General features: G+C 41.5%; 1 protein-coding gene across 1 annotated transcript in view; it reads right to left on the minus strand.

Annotated features, from left to right (window-relative positions):
* LOC124170489 (acetylcholinesterase-like) overlaps window positions 1-25,501 on the minus strand; it is a 57,373-nt gene that overhangs the window by 19,696 nt on the left and 12,176 nt on the right. Inside the window, exons 2-4 of the mRNA XM_046549236.1 lie at window positions 10,888-11,052; window positions 401-545; window positions 127-312 (exon numbers count right to left, since the gene is read on the minus strand). Of these exons, the coding sequence (XP_046405192.1) occupies window positions 127-312; window positions 401-545; window positions 10,888-11,052 (496 nt within the window). The remainder of the gene's footprint in view (window positions 1-126; window positions 313-400; window positions 546-10,887; window positions 11,053-25,501) is intronic.

The raw sequence follows: 25,501 nt of genomic DNA on the forward strand, positions 1-25,501 counted from the left end.
CCGTCAGAGGCCCTGTGAAGGTATGATCAGTCATTTGCCATGGGCTGGGAAGCAGCACAACTGCTTTAGAAGTCATCCACATGGTAGGTGTTAGATGGTAGTAGTGTGATAAAATGTGATAGTTACCTGTGGAGATGGGGCTGAGCATGTGGTGTGAAGCTAGTGCTGCTCCTGTGCTGTGGCCAGCGAGGGTAACTCGCGATTTGTCGCCTCCGAAGTCCTCAATGTGGTCCTGCACCCACTGCAGAGCCAAATGCTGGTCGTACAGAGCAGCATTCCCAGGGATATCTGGGGTATTTAAGTTGAGGAAGCCTTGAAAGAGAGAGTGTGTTACTGTAAAGTTCAAATGGTTTTGTTAAGTATATGGAGACATTTGTTCACCTGGAAGACTTATGCCTACCTAGAGGTCCCAGTCGGAATTGTGGGACCACAAGAATCATTTCTTGGTCTAGAAGAATTTCTGGTTTGATGGAGTATGAACCCCCAATCGACAAGGCTCCTCCATGCAGGAAAACTACCACTGGTAGCAATGTTCCTGGCTCAGTCTGTGGAAGAGTGTATTTTATCGTAAATAACTACAGAAAAAGAATCATATTTTGCATTTTATTATTTAATTTATTGCAGTAATCCTGGTAGAAGTGTATGCAGCTCTCCCATGAGGTCAGTGTAAGGGTAATTGGTGCACATTTAGTTAGTGTCCAGATTTTACATAGCCCTTGAGACAGACAACAGAGCTTGTACAAGGTACAGTTGGACAGGCAGTTGGACCGTTCAATCAGACCTGCAAAAATCGCGATAAATAAAATTACATAATTCGGTACATGGAAGGGAGGGAAGGTTACTACGAAAAAAAACATTCCCCATTTGGCCATGTTCTTCAGCCTTTATAAGTTAGGGGATCGGGTTGGTGTGGTGGCTAGAGTGTTGGCTTCCCACCCGGCGGGCTCGGGTTCAAATCCCGGCAATGGCAGAGAATTTTCAGAGACTGCCCGATCCCTGCTTGAATGTTGTGTGGAGGACATTTCAAGCGCAACACTCCGTCCGTCGGATGGGACGTTAAGCCGTGGTCCCCTCATCACCTTTCGTTAAGAGCAGGCTAACGCCGATGCCGGGTTTCTCTCCACCCTCTCTTCCACACCCTTCCCTCTTGTCGCAAATGACCTAAGCTGTCGGTCGCCTCCTTCAAATACCATACCTGTATAAGTTAGAAAATTTAAACCTATATTTGTCTCCCACTGTTCATCAGTTGTAACTATAAGAGACTTTAGACGAAATGCCATTGAATCCATGCATGACATGTTGTTGAAAAAATAAAGGCAGCATCCAATTAGCAATATTTTATGGTTTTGCTTTTCAGAGTATATTCAGGTATAGAGAAATATGCTGTGAAAAGGAAACTGGTCGTATTAAATAATTTTAATAGCTATATGTGCATATATTTTCAAGAATAGTCTTCATCAGTTGGTTACGTCCCTAAATTCCTGGTTCATTTACTCATTCAGATCGAACCTTTCACTAAGGGAAGGCATCGCTCACGAGAGTGTAGACAAGGAATGAAGCGAGGCCCATGTCCACGGGCGAGGAGCAGTGGCTGCCAATGAGAGGCAGTGAACCGCTCAACATGAAATCATGGCGTCAATTTATCTGCAAAAATATTAAGGGTGGTGAATTTTTAGTCGCGAATAGCTCATGAAGTAGGTGGAAAAACAGAGATATATGGGTATTTTTATTTTCCCAACTCTATCTAACACAATGGGCCATAAAAATTGATGAGAAAGCCCATTACATACGCAGACAACAAGCTTTTTGAAAATATTTGAAAATTTGACAAAGTAGAGGGAGTGGTTGATAATTCGAGAATGACTTCATATTGCGAGCATTCTAACACACGCCTACCCTATGGACTGGACCGCTATTTTCACGAGATTGCCAAAGAAAGAATGAGAATGGCTTGATTAAACATTAAAAATCATTCTACACCATTTTTGGTCCCATTAAAGCATTAAAGCATATGGTGTATTTGCACTAATCATTTTCCTAAAAGGCGATATAATATCCTTTAAAAGTTGCCCTCCATTTGGTACAATCGTGAAAGCATGAGCTTGCTGTACATACTTAGGTGCATTCAGGGGCGGATCCAGGATTTTTTTCTGGGAGGGGCACAAGCAAGGCCGTATCCAGGATTTTGTTCTGGGTGGGGCACAAGAGCGGAATACAAAACGAATGCAATGATAACGGGAGCGTATTAAAAATCTTGCATATTTTTGAGGGTCTGGGGGGGGCACGTGCCCCCTTGCCCCCCCCCCCCTGGATCCGCCTATGGGTGCATTCAGTGGCAGATCCAGAATAGGGACAAGGGGGGCTAAGTGGGAGTTAACCTAGAAGTAGTGAGGGTCCGAAAAAATTACAATTATATCTAGTGTAAATTGGATACCCAAGGGGGGGGGGGGGGTAGAGTCCCCCCCATAGATCCGCCACTGCGTGCATTTAGTGCATTCATTTTAAATAGCAAAACATTAAGGGGATAGGATACTTCGGGAGAACTCCGCGACAACGGTCGCTGGAATTTAGTTCCGAAAGCGACCGCTGCAGTTTTAATTGGAGGGGAAGTTGACTGGGTGGAAGGGGGACTCGAGAGCAAAGAAAAATTCATGGTTGGGGTGAGGGACTGAGCTTTCCTTCTGCGGTGTCAGATTTCGGTCCGCTGGCGGTCGGGATCTCGGATGACCTACGCAAACCTCAAGGAGTTGTTTGTGTTGAAAAAAAACTCTCGAGGCCCAAAAAACTCTTTTTGTGTTTTTTGTGTTACTTTAGTTGATCAGCCCTTCGGTCGGTCTCTTTTTCTCTGGATAGTTCCCGCATTGAATTCCGCTCGCTTTCTTCACGGTGTCCCATTTCTATTCATCCTGTACCTCAATGAATGCATCGTAAATAAGATTGAAGTTTATAATTTATAATATAAAAATAAAATAGACCGTATGACTTGACTTATTCCACGCCGGTAACCAATATTGCACAATAAAATTGATCGAAACGAGAACGCGAAAAATCGTGTATCACTTTCGTTAATTGCAGTTTCATTTTTCTCTCTACCGTTTGTTGTTGCAATCCATCACATTATCCACGTTTATATACTCCAATGATGGCAACGACAGCATAATTTTTAATACAGCTGGGACGAATCCTAAATTACCTCTATTTCGAAAGCTTCAACTCCAAAGGTGAAAGGTGAAAGTACGTCTTAAAATTCGAAAATTTTTACAAGTGGTCTATTTCATATGATGCATATACGTGTTTATGATTACATTTATAAAAATTCATACACAGTTATTAAATCTCAACTCCCCTGGGATCATGCAAAATTATTTTTTTCTTAACTTTGAAGTCTGTAGCGCTGTAATCGGCACTGAAGCTGAGGAGTCATGATATCCTCATTTTTTTATCTTACTCGTTTGAAAATGCCCGGAGAAAATTAATGTCGCGCCGCAGCACAGAAAAATTTCGACTCGGTTCACAATTGGTGAAGGGTATTCAGAGGTGGAATTAGTAACTTCATGTATTGCGATCTCATTACCCTGTAAGAATCCCATCTCTAAAGGCCGTTTTACACGGTACACGGAATAGGGAAATTGCATACTTTTTATAAACAGTATGCTGATATACTACAATAAACACTTAGTACCGCAATATACTTTTTTCCGCTTAAAATTCAGTTTATACCCTAGAAAATGACTCCCAAAAGTCGCCCGAGTTTCGCGGGCTAAAAAATACCGCCCCCACTAATCTTTGGCTGTGACGTCATAGTTCAGTACGAGTCCAAGATCCAAGCCCAGTAACTGCAGGTTTGGAAGAGCCACGTTGCGTTTAAAGGAGAACATGGGTGAAATAAGGATTATGGGCTTCTTTTATGAACCCAGGTACCGTTCCTGCGTGTATAATAGCAAACCGTCCTCCTCGGGAAGTGGGGGCCAAGCCCAGTATTTAGTCCAGCAAGGAAAGCTTGACGCGGATTCTCTAATTGTTTGTTTCACAAACTAATGTTCACTATCTGTCCAACATTAATCCAACTTTCGCCTGTGAATATACTCGTCCTGTGTTCGCGACGATATTTTTTTAGCTGCCTTAAATAATTAATTGTGCCACCAACGAATAATATCATCCCTTTCGATAAGGATGCTTCTTTTCCGCCTGCGTTCGTACACGAAGCCTATGTCCAAAAGACGACGATATAGTGTTGTCCTTTTGTAATCTGGGAGAATACTATCCATATTTACCGAGTTTAAGATGGTTTTAAAGTCGGAGGAATATTTTTCACGAAGGATTCATGTACCATCCTTCTAATAGGGAAATTGCATACTTTTTATAAACAGTATGTTGATATACTACAGTAAACACTTAGTACCGCAATATACTTTTTTCCGCTTAAAATTCAGTTTATACACTAGAAAATGACTCCAAAAAGTCTCCCGAGTTTCGCGGGCAAAAAAATACCGCCCCCACTAATCTTAGGCGTGACGTCATAGTTCAGTACGAGTCCAAGATCCAAGCTCAGTAACTGCAGGTTTGGAAGAGCCACGTTGCGTTTAAGGAGAACATGGCTGAAATAAGGAAAAATTACAAGTGGTGCATTGTCCCTCTGTGCAATAACACCCCAGAAAAAAATTTCGTCTGCATTCCCACGGAGGAAATTAGAAGAAAAGCCTCGATGTATGCCGTCTGTCGGGATGAGCGTTACGGAAAAATAAGAGTATAATAAACGGAATGATAAACCCGTGTGCTATGTGAGCGAAGATAACTTTAAATAATATTTCCATATTTCATTGACTGAATAACTTGAAACTGAGATTTCTTGATAATTCGGCCGCCGTAGAATAAAAACTCAACTTCCGAACAAAAATCGAGATAGGTGTTTCTCGATGGTTACGATGGACTCAAATTATTAAGGCACTTGTTCAATTTCAGTTACGGAAGGACATAGAAAATTCCATGATGTTTAAAATCAAGGGAGGAAATATGAAAATATAGAGCAACGTTGATCCTCATGCATTCGAGTGCCAGCCAAGAAGACAGCGTTTTCTTCTACTGTAGGCGTCAAAATGACCCAGACGGCACAGAATCCTCCGTATCTAATTCGTATGCAGATAGTATTCATTGACTACCGCTCCATCGTTTTTTGTCCATGGATACAATCTGCATATGAATTAGATACGGAGGATTCTGTGCCGTCTGGGGATGTGCCGCTGTACTTTGCAAATTTATATCCTGGCTTCACTACATGCTATAAAAATGAACTATACGTCATTTTAAAGGAAATTTTATCCTAAATTCTGATTTATTTTATTACAAAAAAATTGAAAAATGTAGACACGGTCGGTGCAATAAATGACTCCGCGCACCGAAAAATTAGCCGTTTTGTCAACTTCATGAACTTTGCAACTCAACCTAAGGAAAACTACTACGTCTACAGCATTCATCTTCCACATTAATTTACACTCATCAGTGCGGATTAATAAAATGGCTTTTGGGTATTTTTAGAACTTATATTTTGTTATAAATTAATGAAAATATTTGAACATTATCTTGTCCCATAGTTTACCCCGAAAGATAAAGGAAGTTGTAGATGGAAAAAGAATGGAATCCAGAGGTGGTCACAAAAAATGAATCGCAGCATTCTTTGATTTTATTCTGCGCCGTTGCTTGCTTTTAAAAAAAAAGTTGAGTCACAAGAGGAATGTTCCGCGGCCTTTGATTTGGAAATTATGGAGATAAGAATGGATATGTGTGGATCAGCAATTTCCATTTAGTTGGCTGTCAGGATAAACCAAGGATCCATTTAAAGGTTGTCGGGCCATCGTATAAAGATAGGACTGATGTGCACAACAGGGGAAATGGTGTGTTTGAGGGAAAGTCAAACCCAAAGTTGCCCGAAGAATGTGCAGTTCTATGTTGCTCTTTCCCCAGTTAAAACCAAATAGATATTCGATTGGGATGATATTTACACCACGGGTTCCAGTGAGAGTGCAGGTGATCACGGTCATCGTCGAAAGTCATCCCTCTAGGATTTCCGATACGGAATTTTTAAGTGACAACCGATCGCAATGACGATGAGCTTGCCTTTAGAGAAGGTTTCAGATATATCGTGAGAAAAGCTCCCAAAATGTATTGAAGACTCTGTTTGGAAAACATGCACATTTTAATGCTAATTTAGGAAGTATTTCATTTCAAAAGTAACTTATTAACACCTGAAGACGTTGTGTTTATTATATTGATCGAAGTGCGATTGACCGATTCTTTCTGCAGAATAGGAAGTGGCTTCGGGGTTTTTAGTCACAAGATGGTAGATTGTGTTGGAAGTTCGTCTATATTATCGCTACTAAATTGAAACATTAATAGTCTGGCTTCCTCGGAGCTTCCTGTCGCCCTCCAGGCAAGGTATTTTTAAGTTGAAAGTATCAGCGACAGCTTCGAGGTGGAAATAAGTTCACCATAAGACTCTACCGGACTGCCAAAAGAATACACATTTCACATGAGTATACGCTTTCGCCAATATTATACGCAAGTCTCACTTTGTTATGAACTATAAAACATTACAGATGCACATCAGCTACCTTTCCATTTCTCGGAATCGACTTTCCGAGCCGACGAAGTCTACAGTTTCACTAAAATACCCTGTTATCATGATGGAATCAGTAACAGGAAGCTTGCTAGGATCAGCCTAAGAATAACCATATGCCTTCATCTTTACGCAATATATCGCTTTCAATGGAGGAGAAATAGATCAAATAATAGCCCTTAAGTCACAATGAACAACTCCGATAAGTCTGCACTTCAATAAATGAATCATAACCACGCCGTCGCATGTATTCAAGTATGCAACCTATACTATGGCCGTGCCGCCGTGCCTCGTACTGAACTATGACGTCACTTTTCTACCAGCCAATCATCGGGCGTTTTCGCTTCTCACTTGCATTTGAAAATTCTCGTGAACTTTGATGCATTAAATATCGCAAACCACGTCATAAAATAATAAAAAAACTTTCACCGAGGTATGCAAACATATATTTTTATATAATTTTGGGGCTATTGATTATATCTGAAATATATGCAAGTTCCCTATTGCGCAATCTGACGTGCGTGCGAAGGCGCAATCAAAATTGCGTCGTGTAAAGCGGTAAATTGCTAGAACACATGCGAGAATGCGTGGATGCAAGACGGCGAAGTAGCCACCGTTCTAATTTCGTTCATGCATTCGCGCAATTCCGCGCCATTTTATAAATTAATGCAGCTCTAACCTGCGCAATTCCGTGCCTCCTGTAAAACGGCCTTAAGGCTAAAGCCGGAAACTTATGACGCGCGCGTGACTCGATAAACAATGTGGTTCGCGTGGCTGAAAGCTATTAATTATTTCGATGTATAGCATATTGTAAGCACTAATGGAGTCGCACTTAAATTTGTTACAACATTAATTAATTTATAAAATTGGTCGAGAAAAGAAAAATGCGTCTTACTCAGCCATGCCATAATATATATGCGATAATCCAGGAAAAACCAGTGGCCGGGGCAGAAGGCTGCTTTTGGCCGCACCGCGATATACAGGGATAAAATATTACCATATTTAGTTCCAGGAGGCCGGTGTGCAAAGAGAAATGAAGGGTAAAAAGTTGAGGGAAAGGATTGATTAAAAAACATCAACTCCGGTACAATAATTTATTGTAACCAGGTGTATTCTGGCATATTTTAGGCAGCATAAAGTTCAGGTAAAACTCTTTTAATTTATCCACCATTGCTGTGACCCAAAACTGCTTTCCCTTTGAATTCTGTCAATTATAATCCCATGAGGAGACCACACAATAAAATCGCAATATTTTTTATCCCATATTTCCAGCTGTCCCTGTACTTGATAAAAATATCTGTTTCTCCTGCGTAACTTATATTTTCCTTCTTTCACTTCCATGAAGGTAGCTCTTTTATTTTTAACTCCTTTCTCAGGAGTAATATCCCTACAATTATAGGGGCACTTGATTTCAACCAAGCCTTCACCATCAGATATTACCCCATCAGGACTAGCAGCCAAAGAAGGTAATTTGTCATCAACAAAGAGACCAGCGGGTTAAACTTTATATTTGATTGAAGACTCATATTCCCTGATGGCAGATTTTTCGTTAGCATTTCCCCAATCTGTAGCCTTGTTTCCTCTGAAGGAAGGAAACAAAATATCGTCTGCCACCTTCTTCCTAGATATTGTGGGCCTTAAATTGCAAATACGGCCAAAGAAAGAGGCCGTCAACCTTTTCCACATTTCCGCCTGCCACGCCGCATTGAGCATTTGCTCCCGTATTTCCCTCTCCAACTTTTCCCTTGAGGTTTTATCCATTTTAAGTGATGATAGGAAATTATTCATGGAATCTTGGCTGGCCAATGCGATGTCACTTTGTGCATCAGGAACAAGCCCATAATGTTTGTCTGGTCCCTCAATTCGCAGACGTTTCTTTTTTAAAGTTTCAGAGAATTCCAGTCGTCGCTTTCTCATGTACTCCCTATTCCTTTTGGAGGAAACAGAATTTTTTTGTGTATTCTCCTGGGCTCTTGCTCGTCAGTCCTTTGTGAATTATGCCATGTACATCATCTTTCACATTGAAGGCTACCGATGCAATGGCACACCTAGTTTCATAGGCCCCCCTTAAACATAAATTAACCCTTTTCCCTCCTACGTACTTAGCTACATAAGAGTTGTAGGACTCCGCAAGATTGTTTGTCACGTTATATATCAAACTAGCGGAGTGACGAGATAATAGACTGTTGGCAAAGGTGATATCCTCCCATTTGCCGCAACTAATGAAATGAGGGACCAAGTTTTCCTCTCCTTCTTTGGGCCCTTTGCAATAATATTTGTCACATTTATTATGGTCACCAAAAACATGATTCGATCCTTGCTCTATGTCCTTCTGTCGGAGTTTGACCCAACGGGCACTGCCCCTTTTGAATTTCTTGGCCGTCGTGCAATATCTTGCAGTCTACTGCTGTAATATCTAAGTAGATGGTTGACGCATTCTACTTTTTGCACTGGTAACTGCTGCCCATATGGCATTTCCCTAGACAGCCTTTGCACTATGCTACTATCACCATCACCTGTAATAAAGAGGATTTCATTACTTGGGAGCGATGTTGTTTGATCGTGAATGATTTCATGATAAAAATATATAAAATATTCAAGTTTTAAAATTAACTTTCAACTAAGTATTGAGAAAATGAATGCATATAGCTTCTAATGAACAAATTTTTTATGCACATTAGCTACGCAAGAGTTGTATGACTCTACAGGATTGTTGGTGATATTATATATTAAACTAGGGGCGTACAAAACAGGAGACGGTGAATTACATTAAAATGTGTTTTTAAATCCTGTGAGTTTGCGTATTCAAAATTATGTTCCGAGTAATTCAACCGAACCGAATCAACAAATCCACCAAAGTCTTATTGCAATTACCTATCCGTTTTTTCCAAATGATCCTCAACTCTGGGAAGGCAATCATCTACGTCTGATTGCTCAGCTCGTCGATATTCATCCTGTTCCTTAGGGTCCATTTCTCGACCATGCCAATTGCTGCATCCAGGCTGAGGTGATGATGGCCTAAGGGGAAAAAACTAATTTTGAGAAAACGAATGTTTGATTGAAAACGTTTTTGCTGACGGTGATGTAATGTACACGTTAATTATAATTAGCAACTAGCGCTCCATTGAATATTTCTGAACTGTTATCAACTAAATCGTAGGTATAAGATTTAATGTAATTATTTTTCAGCAATATTTACCTTTCCACTACACCTGTTCCGGAACCCATTGGCGATGATTCTTCGGAATAAACGCTTCCGGTTTCAACTGCTACAAAATAAATGTGTAATAAGGCTTCAGGCATAGGAGAGAATTTTTATTCTCGTTATTTTTCTTGAAGCTTAAATAATTGGTACACTATTAATACAAGAGAGTCATTTTTTAAACGCAAAATGAATTGAACTTCATTGTGAAATTACCTGCCTCCTTAGGTTTTGGAGGGTGATATTTCCTCTTCTTTGGCTGGTAACCGTTACGATATCTCCACTTCACGTAAGGAGTTGGTTTTTCCATAATCTGCTGTCCACAATCAATCTCGACACTGACCCGTCGAAAAACACAGGGGTATCTTTCTCTCGTAGCAAGCTTGAACTCTCCAATCTCCCGAGACAAAATAATTTTTTTCTCCGAATATGACGCCCGACGTAGTGGAGCAGTGTGAGGGGAAGGAAGGCAAGGGATTGGTAGTGGGGGAGAGAGAGGGGAAGGAGAGAGACCTCCGAAAAGAGGGGAAGTGGAGGTGGGGGGATCCTTCTCTGGAAGACGACAGCGCCAGGTCCCCGCCAGCGCTGTGATAGACGTCGAGCCGTAGAAAGGCCAAAACATCCATCACGCCCAAGAACAAAGCGCGAATCTGGTTGCATGCACGCTCTACCGGTATATATATTTGAAATTATGAAAGACGCAGCCTTGACTCAAATGTTTGATCAGTTCTGAGTCTCAATTTGGAGCGGAGTAATTCTCACGAGAAAAAGGCGATTTTTTTGGGAAGTTAGCAATTTTTTTTCTCCTAATAGGTTTTTACGAGTGCAACTGTGAAGACATACAAACCAAGGCTACATATATCTTATGTTTTTTAGTGGAAACAGTTCCTCGTTACATGCAAAAATGGCCCCCTAGCGACCTAAATGGTAGCTTGCTGCAACGGCACTTTTCTGGCGTGGTATCCAGTCCCCTTAAAAACATAGACAGAGGCTAAAATTCTATTGAAATTTGTGGCAGATTGATTGTCAGTTTTAGGTCCAACAGACTACTTAGCTCTGTGGGTGGACTCACCTGTCTGGCATGCACATCCAGGCGTAAGCAGTCCTCGGAAGATGTTGCGGTGATGCCCTCGCCACTCGGTGTGAATGCAGACGTGAACCGGGGTGGCTGGGGGCACACAGGTCCGCTCTTGGAAGCATCCAGCACGCCATCCCACCCGGGCGCTGCCGCTGCCGGCTGTGGGAAACACAAAGAGACGCTTGCTGGTGATATCTGGAGAGTCACTCATTCTTTGTTATGTGTGCACTAAGCAAAGCATACTGCACTCCCGCTAGAGTGTGATAGTTCACTCTATTGTCGAAATTGCAATTCATTTAAAGGATTTGGTGCATGAAAAGTAATATAAATAAAGATGAAAAATATCTTCTTCCTTCAGCCATTCTCTCGTAATTTTAAAATGGAAAACGCAAATTTTGCTGAATTCTTTTCGTGAGTTAGTGACGTCATTAGAGTTTAGGCCCATAAACTCCTTCAGAGTGTTAAGGCCTGTTTACATGATACATTAACACGTGCAAGTTAATGTCTGTTAGCATGAACGACTTTTGTGGACCGGAATGGAACATGTACGAATGCATGAACCAAATTAGAACAGGTTCTATTTTCTGTGCACACATCGGCACAAGATGGTTGGTTACACGGTGCATTTTGGCATTTATTCTCGCGTTCATACCAAGGGCATACCCAGGATCATGACTAGGGGGGGCAAGCCATGGTCTAGGGGGCGGAAAGCCAAGTTGTGACATTTTAGCATGGAAAAGGTGAATGAAACCAACATTTTAAGAAAATTATAACAGCGCTTTATTATTTTGTGAGATTATTTCCTCGAAAAAATAGTTTTATTTTATTTACTTATGTTATACTAATACATATTATTTTTCGTGGGTTTAATAAAGAAAATTGGTTGAATACTTTCGTTTCAATTTAGTACTGATTTTGCTTAAAGACTTATGCGATTTTTGCTTCTAGGAAGGGGTAACTGCCCCCCCCCCCTGCCCCTCGCTGGGTACGCCCATGGTTCATACATTTAGACATTTACCCGTATGTGTTAATGTACCTTGTAAACAGGCCTTTAGAGGGTATACCCTCTATAAAAATCGCACTCTAGGGATTACACAAAAAGGAACCACGCGAGACAGAGGGGTGACTTCCCAGCCGGCACAAACCATCAAATTTCTTCTTGGCAGCTGGATGTCATCCAGATGCAAAGAGTATGTGTGCATCCTTTCATATAGATGCCATCCGACCGCTGCCGAGAGGATGCGGAAGAGAGATACCGCCGCTCATATAGGGTGCGGTCCAATGAATGCTACTTTCTCTACCAGACGCTACTGACGGAACTGCTCCGGAGCTCCGGTCCATAGGTGCTACGTTCGCTACGAGAATTTCTTTTCGGACCGGTCAGGAGCGAAGTCAAAATGGCGGAAATGAACGAGGGTGGGCAAACTGGGATTATTAAATCGAAGAGATGGTTTTAAATGTGAATTGAGGCGATTATGGTCATTAAATATAAATAAATATGTTCGAATATCATTTAAATGAATTTTATTTTCCAGTATCGAGGTTCCACAAAGTAAAGCAAGAAACTTTGGACCGTATTTCTCACACCTACCCTCGCCTACCCCTTCTAATTGAAACTCATTACCCTAGTAAAGGAAAAAGTATACTTATAATAACTTAAACTACCTATAGGTACTCTACCGTTTTCTCACTTGAAACATTAACTTATTATGGATAACAACTATTATAAAACATTAATCCTTTCCATTTTTATCCTATTTCTCTTCAGATTTTAATTTATGGCATCAGTTGATGTGTCGATATATGTTCTTACAATCCTTTCTTACAGTTCATGTCCCTTTTATTAATTTTATGTTGCCTTTTGAATGTAAAGGTTGCTTCCAGAGACATTTGAGTTCATTTTGGGGGAGATACGAGAATGTCTACGGAGATACAGTGCTTGCTATATATTTATTTAAATCACCATTAAATTTACATCTATTTACTATGAGAGCCTACTCCGTTACTTCGTAGTCACCTTTACAGAAAGAAGGCGTCCACATTCAGCGTCCAACAGCTGCAACGTTAGTAAGCTCTCCATTGCCTCAGTGAATTCCCTTCGAATTTCCGCCAAAAAATGACTCGCTCCTCCGCGACCCAAGTTTTCAGGGGAGCGTCTGGAGCGAGGCGAGAAACGGGTGTGTGACGTTTTTCGTGACGTCACACCTTTAAGGGTGCCTTCATAACTCGGCGTTGCGTACTTGGGGCTAACTTATCGCAGCAAGTTGGAGCCCTTCAGTGTACAATCAAGTACAGAGAGAGAAAATGAACAGCAACAGTTTTTATATTGACAATGAGAGTTAGATAAGCTCAAAAATTACGTTTTCATGGAAGGATTTATTAATTTGCCTCACCGAATATCACGCACGGGTAATAAAAACTAAACAAAAAACAAATAGGGGAACCGCGTTTGGCAAGAGCAAGGAATGCGAGAATATTGCGGTGAAAACTTGTAAGCACCTTTGTTTAAGGCATCGTTATTTAAAAATGAAAATTTTTAATTTACCGAGACTCCCAGATTTAAATAAACACAGTTCTTGGTTATTTTATGCCACAATACTTAATTACGCCTCACATTGGTAAAATTGCGATTTCGAAGATAACGATGCTGTTACATAGGTATTAATTCAGGAAGAGGACAGAGATTAACGGTTTTGTATATATATGTGAGAAAATTCAAAGAAAGGCTTGTAACATTAATGAATGCGAACATATTTTGGCAAGAGTTGTCGGAATCATTGGCTCAAGAGGAGCATAGGCATGGAAAAGCTCAGGTTTAAAAGAAAGAAACGTGAAATTGCTTTGACAAGGGGCGGTCACGTACCCCATTATGACGATAAAAAATTTTCCTTATGTCTATGCTTGCTTCAATTAAAATTATTCATATACTTGTCGCCGTATGATCAAAATGAGGACGACAGAAAAAGCTATGCAAAAGTTGCTCTGGCGAAGGCTCAAACCCCGTCCCCGTGGGTGAGAGTCGACGACGGTACCACTATACCAACTGCCCGACATGCAAAGGTTCCGCACTATTTCAGCAGTATACATCATTATTGTATAAGGCCTGTTAAAAGTACCGCATGAAAATTAATTAATTACAGCCAAACTAAGGCCCATTCATTAGAACCGCTACCAGTTTAGAGATGTGTTCGCCATTCCGAATGCTATAAAATATACGGCATTGGAAACCTCCACCTCCCCTTGTGAGTAAAATTCGTCTTCTTCAATGAGAGCGAGAACTGCCTTTGCAGTTTCATTTGCCATTTTGGGATGAGTAAATAAATGTACTCTACCATATTCAGGGGCGGATCCAGGATTTTTTTCTGGGAGGGGCACAAGCTAGGCCGTATCCAGGATTTTGTTCTGGGTGGGGCACAAGGATACCTCGTAATACAAAACGAACGCAATGATAATAGGACCGTATTAAAAATCTTGCATATTTTTGAGGGTCTGGGGGGGGCACGTGCCCCCGTGCCCCCCCCCTGGATCCGCCTATGACCATATTTATTAAAATAATCTGCACGCTCACTTATCTATAATGAACGTGGTCTCCGAATATAATGTCGATATTCTTCATCGCTGTCATTCGTATTTTCCGAGAGCTGATGAAGTTGCATGCGCGCCATGCCACGTTACATCTACCCTCAGATTAACTCAGATAATAACTTTTGAACGGCGGAATATCATCAGTAAAAGTATAAACCGAGATAACAGCCCAAAACCGAGTTAATGCATAGGTGAAAGGCGATTGTTGTAATATCTCGGTTTTTGGAGAATATTATCCGAGTTAATTCATTTATCCTCGTTGGTGAAACTGGCCCTAAGTTGCAAACTGCTGAATCGCCGTATTCTTTTCTGGCAGCGCTAAAATATTTTTCAACCCTTAGACCCATTGCACACGCCGATTTTGGACGGCCATCCACATTCCGATAGTGAACAATGGAAAGGCATGGGAGCTTGCACCAGAGTCCTCTGGATTGTTGATAATACACTACAAAGACCCTATGAGGTAGTAGTGTAGAGAACTGCCATCCAGAGGACTCTGCTTGCCACTGACCGACCGCGCACCGGCACTGGTAAAAAGTCGGTTAGCTACCGGCCAATGCCACCGCGGATCCCCTGCGCCAGCTTAACAACTAAGCAACTTATCTTTTGACCTGTAAAAATCCGGCGTGTGTGCAAGCAGCGCTTCACCGGTAAAATATCGGCCGATATTTTAACGGGCGTCCAAAATCGGTGCGTGTGCACTGGGCCTTACAGTAGGTAACATTCACAAGAATAAATATTGACAATAATTCACCATTCTATGTTATGATTCAGACAAATCTGAGAGGGACAAAAGTGATTATTTTACAATATTAGTTCCTTTATGTCACCCATGTTTTTATAGTCTATAAATTATCAAAAGCCTTTAAAACTAAAAAAACGAGCATTGCGTGACAGGGATTTGTGATATAATATGAAATTTATCCCTCCAGAATCATTTCAGCGTTTACTAGGGGATAATTCGATTAAAAATGGAAGCCAAGGCTGAGTAAATCGTAACAAAATTAAGTATTTGATGCAAAATATACTCATAAGTACGATTAACATATTTAACAGTGCTATCATAATTAATATGCATTGACTCCTAACTTGCCTGCTTGAAACCTTGCATTTCCGGAGCGCTAAAAATGTCATTGTTAGATTTATTTTTGCGTATTTTTTCTTTGCCTTGTCCTCTATATATTAATAATGAAAAATGAGCATCAGAGCACTCATATTAGGCACAGCATTAGAATTAGCCCTCACAAAACCACAATCCGAAGGCATGTCTCACCACGGCATTCACAAATTCAAGCACGGCTCGGATAACGGCGTTCACTAAAAGCGTACAGTCAGCTAAGTAGCTGTGTGTGACGTCAGAGCCATTCGAGCCTGACTTCCCGCCGAAACTGGCCGTTTCGAAAGCGCACAAATTTCAACGCAGCACAAAAGAAAATGTAATGCACCTATTGCAGAAATTTTTTCACCAATGTGAATTATTAGCCAAAACTCACCGTTTGCATCTGCTTAAATGGGTAATTTCGTTTGAGGTTAACACCCCTATTGCTTCCATAGCTTTTACCTGACTCTCACGAACTCCTGTAGCGGATACAGAAAAAACTCAAGGGGGGGCGCAAAAGATATCTTGAGTTACCATTTATTTTATCCTAATAAACAATAATCAAGTCACTTGCAGAGTTTTAGATAATTTCAATTAAATTTATTACGCACATATACAAGACAATGCCATCTTATATTATAAAGAGTTATAATTGTGGTTCTGCAACGTTTGGCAATACGGGCGGGCCCGCAAAAGCCCCCCTCCCCCCCCGCGCCCCCCATCGCGCCCCCCATCGCGCCCCCCATCTGTGTCCGCCACTGACGAACTCTCCCTTACCTTTCTTTCTGTGTCACCACCCCCAGCCCTTTCCACATTGCCCACAAATCCTCCCCCCCCTAATCCCTATCCCTATCTCTATAGTCTACCCTCCCATTTTCCACCTCCTCCCTCCGCGCGTCTAACAAACCCAATTTTCAATTTTACCTATATGTTTTATCAATTCTCCTACTGCTGCGCTGTGGTGGAAAAAGTACAAAAAATGACGCCATTCCTCTAAACCACGTGTAATGAAAATTATTGCCGAAAAATTATAACTGAAAATTATAAAACAATTGCCTCCATAGCTTTTACCTGACTCTCACGAACTCCTGTAGTGGATACAGAAACAACTCAAAGGTCCGTCACCAAAACGTTTCCATCAATTCAGTATAGGCCTGTGGGTGTGATTCCTTGTCCAAATCACAAGTTTTCCGATGGCACAAGTCCTTCATGAAGGGCCGAGGGGGGATCACGGATGAACCTCGCAGTGAACGGCCATCAACCTCAAATCCATGGATCCGACTACGATTAAAACCGTTCTCATTGTCTTCTTTGATTTCGCGACGGCGTCTCCCTCCTTTTTCCTTCCTCTCCAGCCCCTCCCCGGGTGTCCTGGCGTATAAAGCTAGGTTTACACCTGCGAGAAAAGTTGCGACATAAGTTGCGCGAGTGGTGTCGCATAGTGTAAACTCACAGATGCAATTTTTCCCGAGAGTTGGACGCGTGTTATTTTGCGAGCTCTCGCGCGAGCCAGTGTCACTGTTGGTTGCGACAGTTGGTTTGAAATCCGTTTACATGTGACAGCATTCGGTGCAATTTCAACTCGCGGAAGTGGTCCCTCCCATACCGTGGTCAGTAGCTTTTTACAATGCCACGAAGTAGACGTGCGCAAACTGCCGCTACAATAGTGTTACTTTATTACTGGCATAGAGTACATAAACAGAAAAAAAGGAAGAGGAGTATCTGGGTGGAATGGATTGATAGAAGGCAACATTTGAGAGCTTTCACGACTTTAAGTAAATGAGTTACAAATAGACGACTCTCAACAGTTTAGGAATTTCATCAGGATGTCTGATACAGAGCTGGAGAATCTGCTCTACTTTGTTGGGCCATAAGTCCAAAAACAGGACATAGTTTTGAGGGAATCGATATCAGCGAGTCAGCGGCTGATAGTTATAACCCCACGTTTTCTTGCCTCTGATAAGCATAATCGTTTTTATTCGTTATATTGGCCTGTTTACGTATGTGTAAATATCCACAGTAACCAAACGGATGGCACAGTGGTTCCAATTGCGAATCTAGCGGGACAAAATTATTTTTCTCAAAAAACTTAGATCTTTTGTCGTGAAAACATTCAGAAATGCCAAATAATAGACAAAAACACAAAATAACACTATCACAAGTCTTTTCAAGGTGGTTTTTATGAAAAAAATTAATTTAATTTGCAAAATAATTTCATGCTACTTAACAATTGAGAAATATGAAGAAAATCATAAAAAAATTGTATAGTAATGCGCTTTTCTTAATTTAATGAACTAATTACGTTAAAAATATGCTCTTAAACACAGGATTTAAACGTAAAATCGTTTTTCACAGAAAGTGAACTGCGAAACGTTAGTCACCTTCATAATAATTATTCTCCCAACTCTCTTCATCTCCGACATTTACCGACTCCACGTCCTCCAACTCTTTAACATTACTAATTTCATTAGGCGCAGGTAATATTGGTTCCATGAGAAGCTGCCTGGCATCCATCGAGAGGGAATAACAATGCTTTGGGTGCAACGAACTAATACTGAAAACATAAGGTCAGATGTGACTAATAGTAGGTTAAAAACATCTCTCATTGTGTCCTTTCTGGAGTATTTTAGCGCGTGATTTTCTTTGAATTTCCGAATATGCTTATTCCTTGCTTCTTGGGCCTCTTCGGAAAGCAATGCAATGGGGGCAATCAATCACTTTTGTTTCATGAATTATATTTTAAGTATCGTGAAAGGCATGTAATACCATGAGTATGACGCATGTACATTTCTTCTGTTTTTTTAGCATACTTCTCAAATTCACGTGTACTTATGGAGAAACCACAGGAAAGTGCGCTATGAATTGTTCCAAACCAATGAAATAATGCCACCTCTACTCAACTAATGCCTGATGAAATGTCAGGATTCTTTTAACGTCAAAATTCTGATACTTTGTACAATTTCTTCCCGTTTATTTCGATGACCAAGGGCATCAGTGGAGATATTTGTGCCTTTATCTTTTTCACTTCTTTCCCAGTTACCTCATAACTTTCATCTTCCAGAAATAATTTAATGGGTCTACAATACCTGATCGAAGACGGCCTGGTATTCTGCCATAAGATGTTGTTTTTATCATTTGATTTAAGCGGAAGAGGTAACATAGAAATGGAAAACATATAGGAATCATCCACTGAACCTGATTCCTTCCGAAATACAAATCTCAGCTTATACTGCTTGTGGCCACTACTTCCATGTTAACTCCACTTAATTATCATCGTATATTTGAATTCATTACCAGACCGAAGGAAGTTATGAATGTTCAATTATAATTTTCTTCAAATTTTATAAGAATAGCTAATACTAGTAAAGTAGTAAAATTGTCCATCCCAATCTACTTGAGAGCAAATTTGTGCCACTGAAGTGGTACCATGCATAGCTATATGTTTGGCGCTGTACTATCTATGCACTATCTTCGTCATACAATCTCTATTTTTAGGTGACTCTTATCATTCTCTGATGTATTTATTCTTCTTGCTAATGTCACGCAAAGATTCCTGATTTTTCACTCGGTTTCTGTAATCTTTCAGGGTCACATTCCACCATATTTCGCTTTCTTCATATAACGTAATAAGTTTTTTTGTCTCCAAGTCCGACCATTTGTAACTACTTTGCTCAAGGGGATTTTCCATCCTTTTCCCTTCATCCATCAACAAAACAACATGACACAAAAAACAAACAAAAAACAACTAATTACAGGAGACTCGAGAGACAACACAACTGCACTTCAGCCCAACTTCCGCAAAAGTGTCGGGAAATATCTCCCACGGTTTGATCAGGCGACAGTGCGAGCGCGAGAAATTGCTAGAGCTAAGTTTCATGTTTAGACCTGCGAGTCGAAGTGTCAGACACTCCGCCGCCCAGCTCGCGACACTGCTCGCCGACCCGTTTACACTTGCAATTTTGACTGTCAGACAGTAAACTCGCGCAATTTCTCGCAGGTGTAAACCTAGCTTGAGCCTCGGGCTTGGTTCCGGGCCCCGGTGGTTGTATCCTAGAAGAGCTCCCCTTGAGCTCTCATGAGATCCTGTCTTCTTTGATTGTCCCTCTCATTGGGATTTTTCTTCCTCGTAGAAAAATCTCCCCGGGATGGTGGTAGAGAAATTGCGTACGCTTGGTTTCGCTAGGTAGGGCCTCCTTTGCTTCCATAGCACTGGAGTGTTTTATCCCTATTTCCTGCCCTTCCAACCCTTTTCCTTTCCCAGGAGGCGTCGGCGGGCTCCGATCGCGACGGCGCGCCGCGGCGCCTCTCTCCCTTTTCCTTCCTCTCCAGCCCCCTCCCCAGGATTCCTGGCGTATAAGCCCCTGGCATGGTTCCGGGCCCCGGTGCGTTGTACCCTTATCAGGGTTCGCCTTGAACCCTGAGAGTTCTTGTCTTCTTTGATTATCTACGGAAAATCGTAGCAATTTCCTTCCTCATACGATTTTTTTCTTTTCTATAGAAACATTAAATCATTGTTTCGCTAGTAGTACCCGCCACCCGCCTCAGTGACTGTGCGGGATACCCTTTCCTTCAACTCCTATCCACTCCTTGGAGGCGTCCTCCTTCCTTTCTCCTTCCTTGTCCTCCCCCTTCCGTGGTGAGGGCGAGAACTTAAAGACCGGGAGTGTAACCCCGCGTGCCCGCCCTGCAGTCTCGTTGCCACTGTCCTCTTTGACGTCAGAGGCATTGTCCATCACGAATTTGTTCCTACCGAAACCACAGTGAACTCAGCTTTCTACTTGGAAGTACTAAAAATACTGAAAAGGAGGGTCGAGCGTTGCCGAAGCGGCTTAAGATCTCGTGGAAAGTTCATCACGACAACGCGCCGAGTCACAGCGCCTTCATTGACAACGACTTCCTGGCCCCCATTGGTTCCCCAGCCTCCCCATAGTCTTGGCCAGGCTCCCGCTATTGTTTTTTTCGTTTCTTCGGTTAAAAGGAGCCATGAAAGGTAAACATTGGGACACGATTGAAAGCACCCATGTTACCTCGGCTCTAAAGGACATTACAGTAAAGGCCTTTCAGGATGCCTTTCAGGATGCCTTCCAGGCATGGAAACACCACCTCCAGAAGTGTATTGACGCAAGAGGGTGTAATTTCGCAGATTTTTGATTATTTGTACACATAGATTCAATAAATGATTTTTTATGAATTTGGTCGCATTACTTATGGAATGCACTTGGTACTCCGCTTACATTTGTGCTCGGTGAGATAGTCGATTCCCTCTCGGAGGCCGAATTCCGACGGAGGAAATGCGAACACTTCGTTTCGTCGTCCTCTTTTTCTGTGTAATTGTAGGTCACGGAATACCGGTGGCATGTCTGCCTTTAAGCATGACTCGCGTTGGTCTCCAGAATTGGGTGGCAAAATAGATATAAATCCGTATGTTATGGCTTTAAACGCTCTTTTTCACTCAATTACGAAAAATCCCCGCATTTTTATCCTTCATTCCTATTTATTCTTCAGACCTGGCTCCTTCTCTTGCAAAATATGGCAAGTTCTCAAGAAATCAAAAAGAATCCACGAACTATAAATGGAACGTTCCAAAGTCATTAATTCAACATTATCTCATGCGACTCCATTCTGGTGACCAACGCGAATTGCTCTCGGAGGAGGTTCAATGCTGTCATTGTACGACTTTTATGCTGTAATGGAAGAAGTTGCGACGAGTTTGAATCTCTCTCGCCGTGAATTAGACGTTATAATATTATGCCATCTGAAAGGAAACTTTTTTCCTGAAGTACTTACGATAGCGGAGGCGAAAACTTTGTTGAGTTCCTTTTTCCCCCATAGTACATACATACCTGAAGAAGACGAGAAACTTGGTCGTCTTGCTGAACTAATCCATTAGGATAAACCAAAAATGATACGTATCATTTACACTATCATACAGTGATTCAACCCGAAGGTTGGTTTGTGTACGCGAGGATAGAGCTCAACCCAGCCTGAAGGCACACAGCCATAAATTCAAAGTATGGGCACCAGTTCCCTTCCTTATGTCGCCCTGAGGATTTACTGAGGGTTCCAAACCCAGGACCAGGAATTCTCTCATTCAAAAATTCCGGATTAGAAATGGAAACCCTTCCGTAAGTTAGTAGGCTACAACACATGTCATCTAATATATTTGCTAGTTCTAACCCTGCCGTCATAGTCTGTCACTATTCGTGGAAAAAAGACATTCTGAATCTACAAGCAAGCAGTAATGGTCCCTTGCAATGCCAGATTTTCATTACTTTGATCACTTTGCCGACTCTTGGGGTGAATTATGTTAAATATCTACATCTACATAATACCCTGCGAGCCACCTCTAGGGTGTTTGGCAGGGGGTGATCAATCACCAGCATGCAGCATGCATTTGGACTCCCACATGCACACCACATCGTCCAAAAAACGTCCCGTATACTAACAAACTATACTACTATATGCTGTTAGAAATAATAATTGAATTAAGAAACATGCATTAATTTTTACATAGGTTAGTTGGCTACACTACAAGTCATGCAATCTATTTACGACTTTCATTGCTGCCTTTATAATCTCTTATTGATCGTGGAAAAAATGACATTCGGAATCTGTCTGTTCTACAATCTATCTCTATTATTTTATTTATATGATCTGATCTTCCGTAGTATGTTGGCGTCCGTAAGATATGGTTAACTTCGTCAGAAAAGACACTGCTCTTGAATTTATCTAAAAGGTTTAGTCTATTTTTCAATCTACGGTCCGACAGAGATTCCCATCCGAGTTTATCTAAGAGGTCAGTTACGCTAACAAGACTATCGTAACGACCTTTCACATACCTGGCAGCTCTTCTTTGCACGCGTTCTAACTCTGTTATTAAGCCTTTTTCATAAGGGTCCCAAACACTGGCAGCGTATTCCAAATGTGGTCTAACGAGGGAAAATTAGCTAATTTCTCTCACTTTGTCGTCTCATTTTCCTAATATTCTTTTAACAAAACCCATTTTACGATTAGCTTGACCGGTTATTTCTCGAATATGTTTATTCCACGATAGATCATTATGGAGTCTAACTCCTAGATATTTCACGGATTCAACAGTCTCTAATTGGGTACCCCGAATTATATAGCTACGTTGTAAGGAGTTGCTCTTCTTCCAGAAATTCATTACGACGCATTTTTCCAAATTTAATTATAACTGCCAAGCATCGTACCAAGCTTGGATAGCAGCAAGGTCATTCGTTAGTTCATCTATATCTTTGCTGGAACGGATTTCTCTGTAAACTACAGCGTCGTCTGGAAATAATCGTAACTTACTGTGTACTACTTCGCCAATGTCGTTTATATAAAGAAGGAATAGGAGTGGGCCTATGACACTACCCTGAGGAACGCCAGAAGTGACTCTAACCTCATTGGAGACTGCACCGTCTAATACTACTCTTTGGACGCGGTCGCTCAAAAATTCTCTTATCCAAGAAATTACATCCTCGTCTAGACCATAAGATTTCAGTTTTATTATTAACTTTCCGGGGGGGTACTTTATCAAATGCCTTTTTGAAATCAAGAAAAATCGCGTCTACTGGAATGTTGTCTTCCCGGAGACTAAAATATCGTGGGCGAAAAGCGCTAACTGAGCTTCGCATGATCTGCTTTTCCTGAATCCATGTTGAGTTCCCATTAATAAGTTTTGCGCGTCTAGGTGTTTCATTACCGAGCTGACTACGATGTGTTCAAGGACCTTGCATGAGATGGACGATAAAGATATCGGCCTGTAATTAGATGGCTGTTCCTTGTCTCCACTTTTAAATATTGGTGTTACATTAGCGATTTTCCAGTCATTAGGTACTTCGTGTTGCTTGATGGATTTACTGAATATTAACTGCAAGTAGGGGGCAATTTCTGAGGCTAGTTCTCTATACACGCGAGAAGGGATTTCGTCTGGACCAGGTGATTTATTTGGACTAAGCGATTTCAATATATTTTCTATTCCGAGCGTACTAATGTCACTAGCTGGCATCTTATCAGGGATTGTCATCGGTCTCGGGTGAGTTCTCAGAAGGCTCGGTGAACACGCTCTTGAAGTAGGAATTTAATAAATTGGCTTTATCGTAACTGCTTGTCAACACATCTCCATTGTCGTTTCTCAGCGAACATACGGTAGATCGTTTACCTTGAACTTCCCCAACATATGACCAAAATGCTTTTGGGTTATCCTGTAACTGCTCTACTAGTGTCTTTCTTTTAAAATTCGTGAATGCATTCCTGAACGCTTCCTTCGTGGCGGCTTTAGTCATCCTATATTTTTTAATTATTAGCTCGCGTTCATTAGCGGATAAATCCGTGCTGACTTTTTTCATTTTAGCATGACACGCTCTCTGTCGCCTCAATGATTTTCTCACTTCCGCGTCGTACCATCTCGGTTCGCTGCCTTCTCTTACTGTTTTACTAGGGATGTAGCTATTTATTCCCAAAGTTACGAGTGAAAGAAAGGCTTTTCAACATTCTCTACATATAACTTTAATACTGATTCTTGAAACTCGGGGAAAGCATTTTTCAGATGACTCTTAAACCTATCAAAATCAGCTCTTTTAAAAATGAAATCTTTACGCTCTTTTTTAAAGTTTACAGCGGTATTTAGAGAAAACTTTGCAGTTACTACCCCATGGTCACTTATTCCTTCGACAGTGCCAACGTTTATTACCTGGTGTGGTATATTTGTCGCTAATAAATCAAGAATACTTTCTCCTCTGTTTGGTGCGGATGCTATTTGAAACAATGAATTAGATGAAGTGTGTAATAAAGCCTCGCAGATCACTTTATCCCTCCCACCAGGAATGTAGCTTTAAGTCTCCCAATCTATAGAAGGTACGTTGAAATCTCCACCTACAATCAAGTTTCTTTTTGGATACTTGGATGCTACGCTGTTTATTTGATTTTGAAAATCCAACATTGACGTTATATCTGAGTTTGTCTGTAATACGAACATAATAAAATAGTTTTGAACTGTGGAAATTTAATTAAACACCACACAGATTCAACGCTGGTCTCAGTTACGGTAAATATCATAGTGTGTACCTTACCACACACGCGAATTACTCAGCTTTGACTCTCACGTACTCAAAATAGTTTTTCCATATGATTTCAACGCTCGTGTGAAAGGGAGGCGTTAGCGAGACTTCAGCATGTTTCGTAGTAAAGAGTCGCCAGTATATATTTTACGAGTCGTTGTGATCGCTGAAATGCGCTGTTGGGATTGTCTGTAGCTTCTCGCACCCAAGCCAGGCTCAGCCGCACCCCCTGCCCACCGCTGCGCTGGGTATCTAGCAAGGCTCCGGCAATACCATTCGCGACGCGTACAACTTGTTCGCCGCACGCTATCTCGTCATTCACGCGGCAATAACGACGCCAGAGAAAACTCTCGTCCAATTCTGCAATCCAAGCGTGCACATGTCCACTGAGAGCATTCATTCCCGTTGAGGGGGTTGAGGGGAAGTGTGTCGCAGCGGAAGTACGTAGTGGGGGCCTTAGGGCGCGTTCCGAAATTCACTGGCAGTACTGCCAGTGCTGCCAAACCGTTCCGAAATCAACTGGCAGCACGGTGCAGTAACGGATGACGTCAGTCATTTGATGACGTTCCCTACGGTGGACTCTAGGGGCGTAGTCCAGTACACGCTCCCAATGCTCCCAAGTGCTCCCGCTACAGACGCTACAGATTCGTGGTCCACTTTCGCTCCTATCGCTCCCAGTGCTACCCTACTGGATCACGGCTGGAGCGATTGTAGCATTTGTTAGTCGTTTGTTTTACTAGTATCGTCTGCTCGGATATTAGATCGTCTGAATTAGGGATTGTTATAGCCCCTTGTACTTTACTTAGCTTGTTAGAGAGGTCTGTAATATAAATGACAAAAAGAATATGACCATGGGATA

This window comes from Ischnura elegans, chromosome X, assembly GCF_921293095.1.
Source record: "Ischnura elegans chromosome X, ioIscEleg1.1, whole genome shotgun sequence".
NCBI lineage: Eukaryota > Metazoa > Arthropoda > Insecta > Odonata > Coenagrionidae > Ischnura > Ischnura elegans.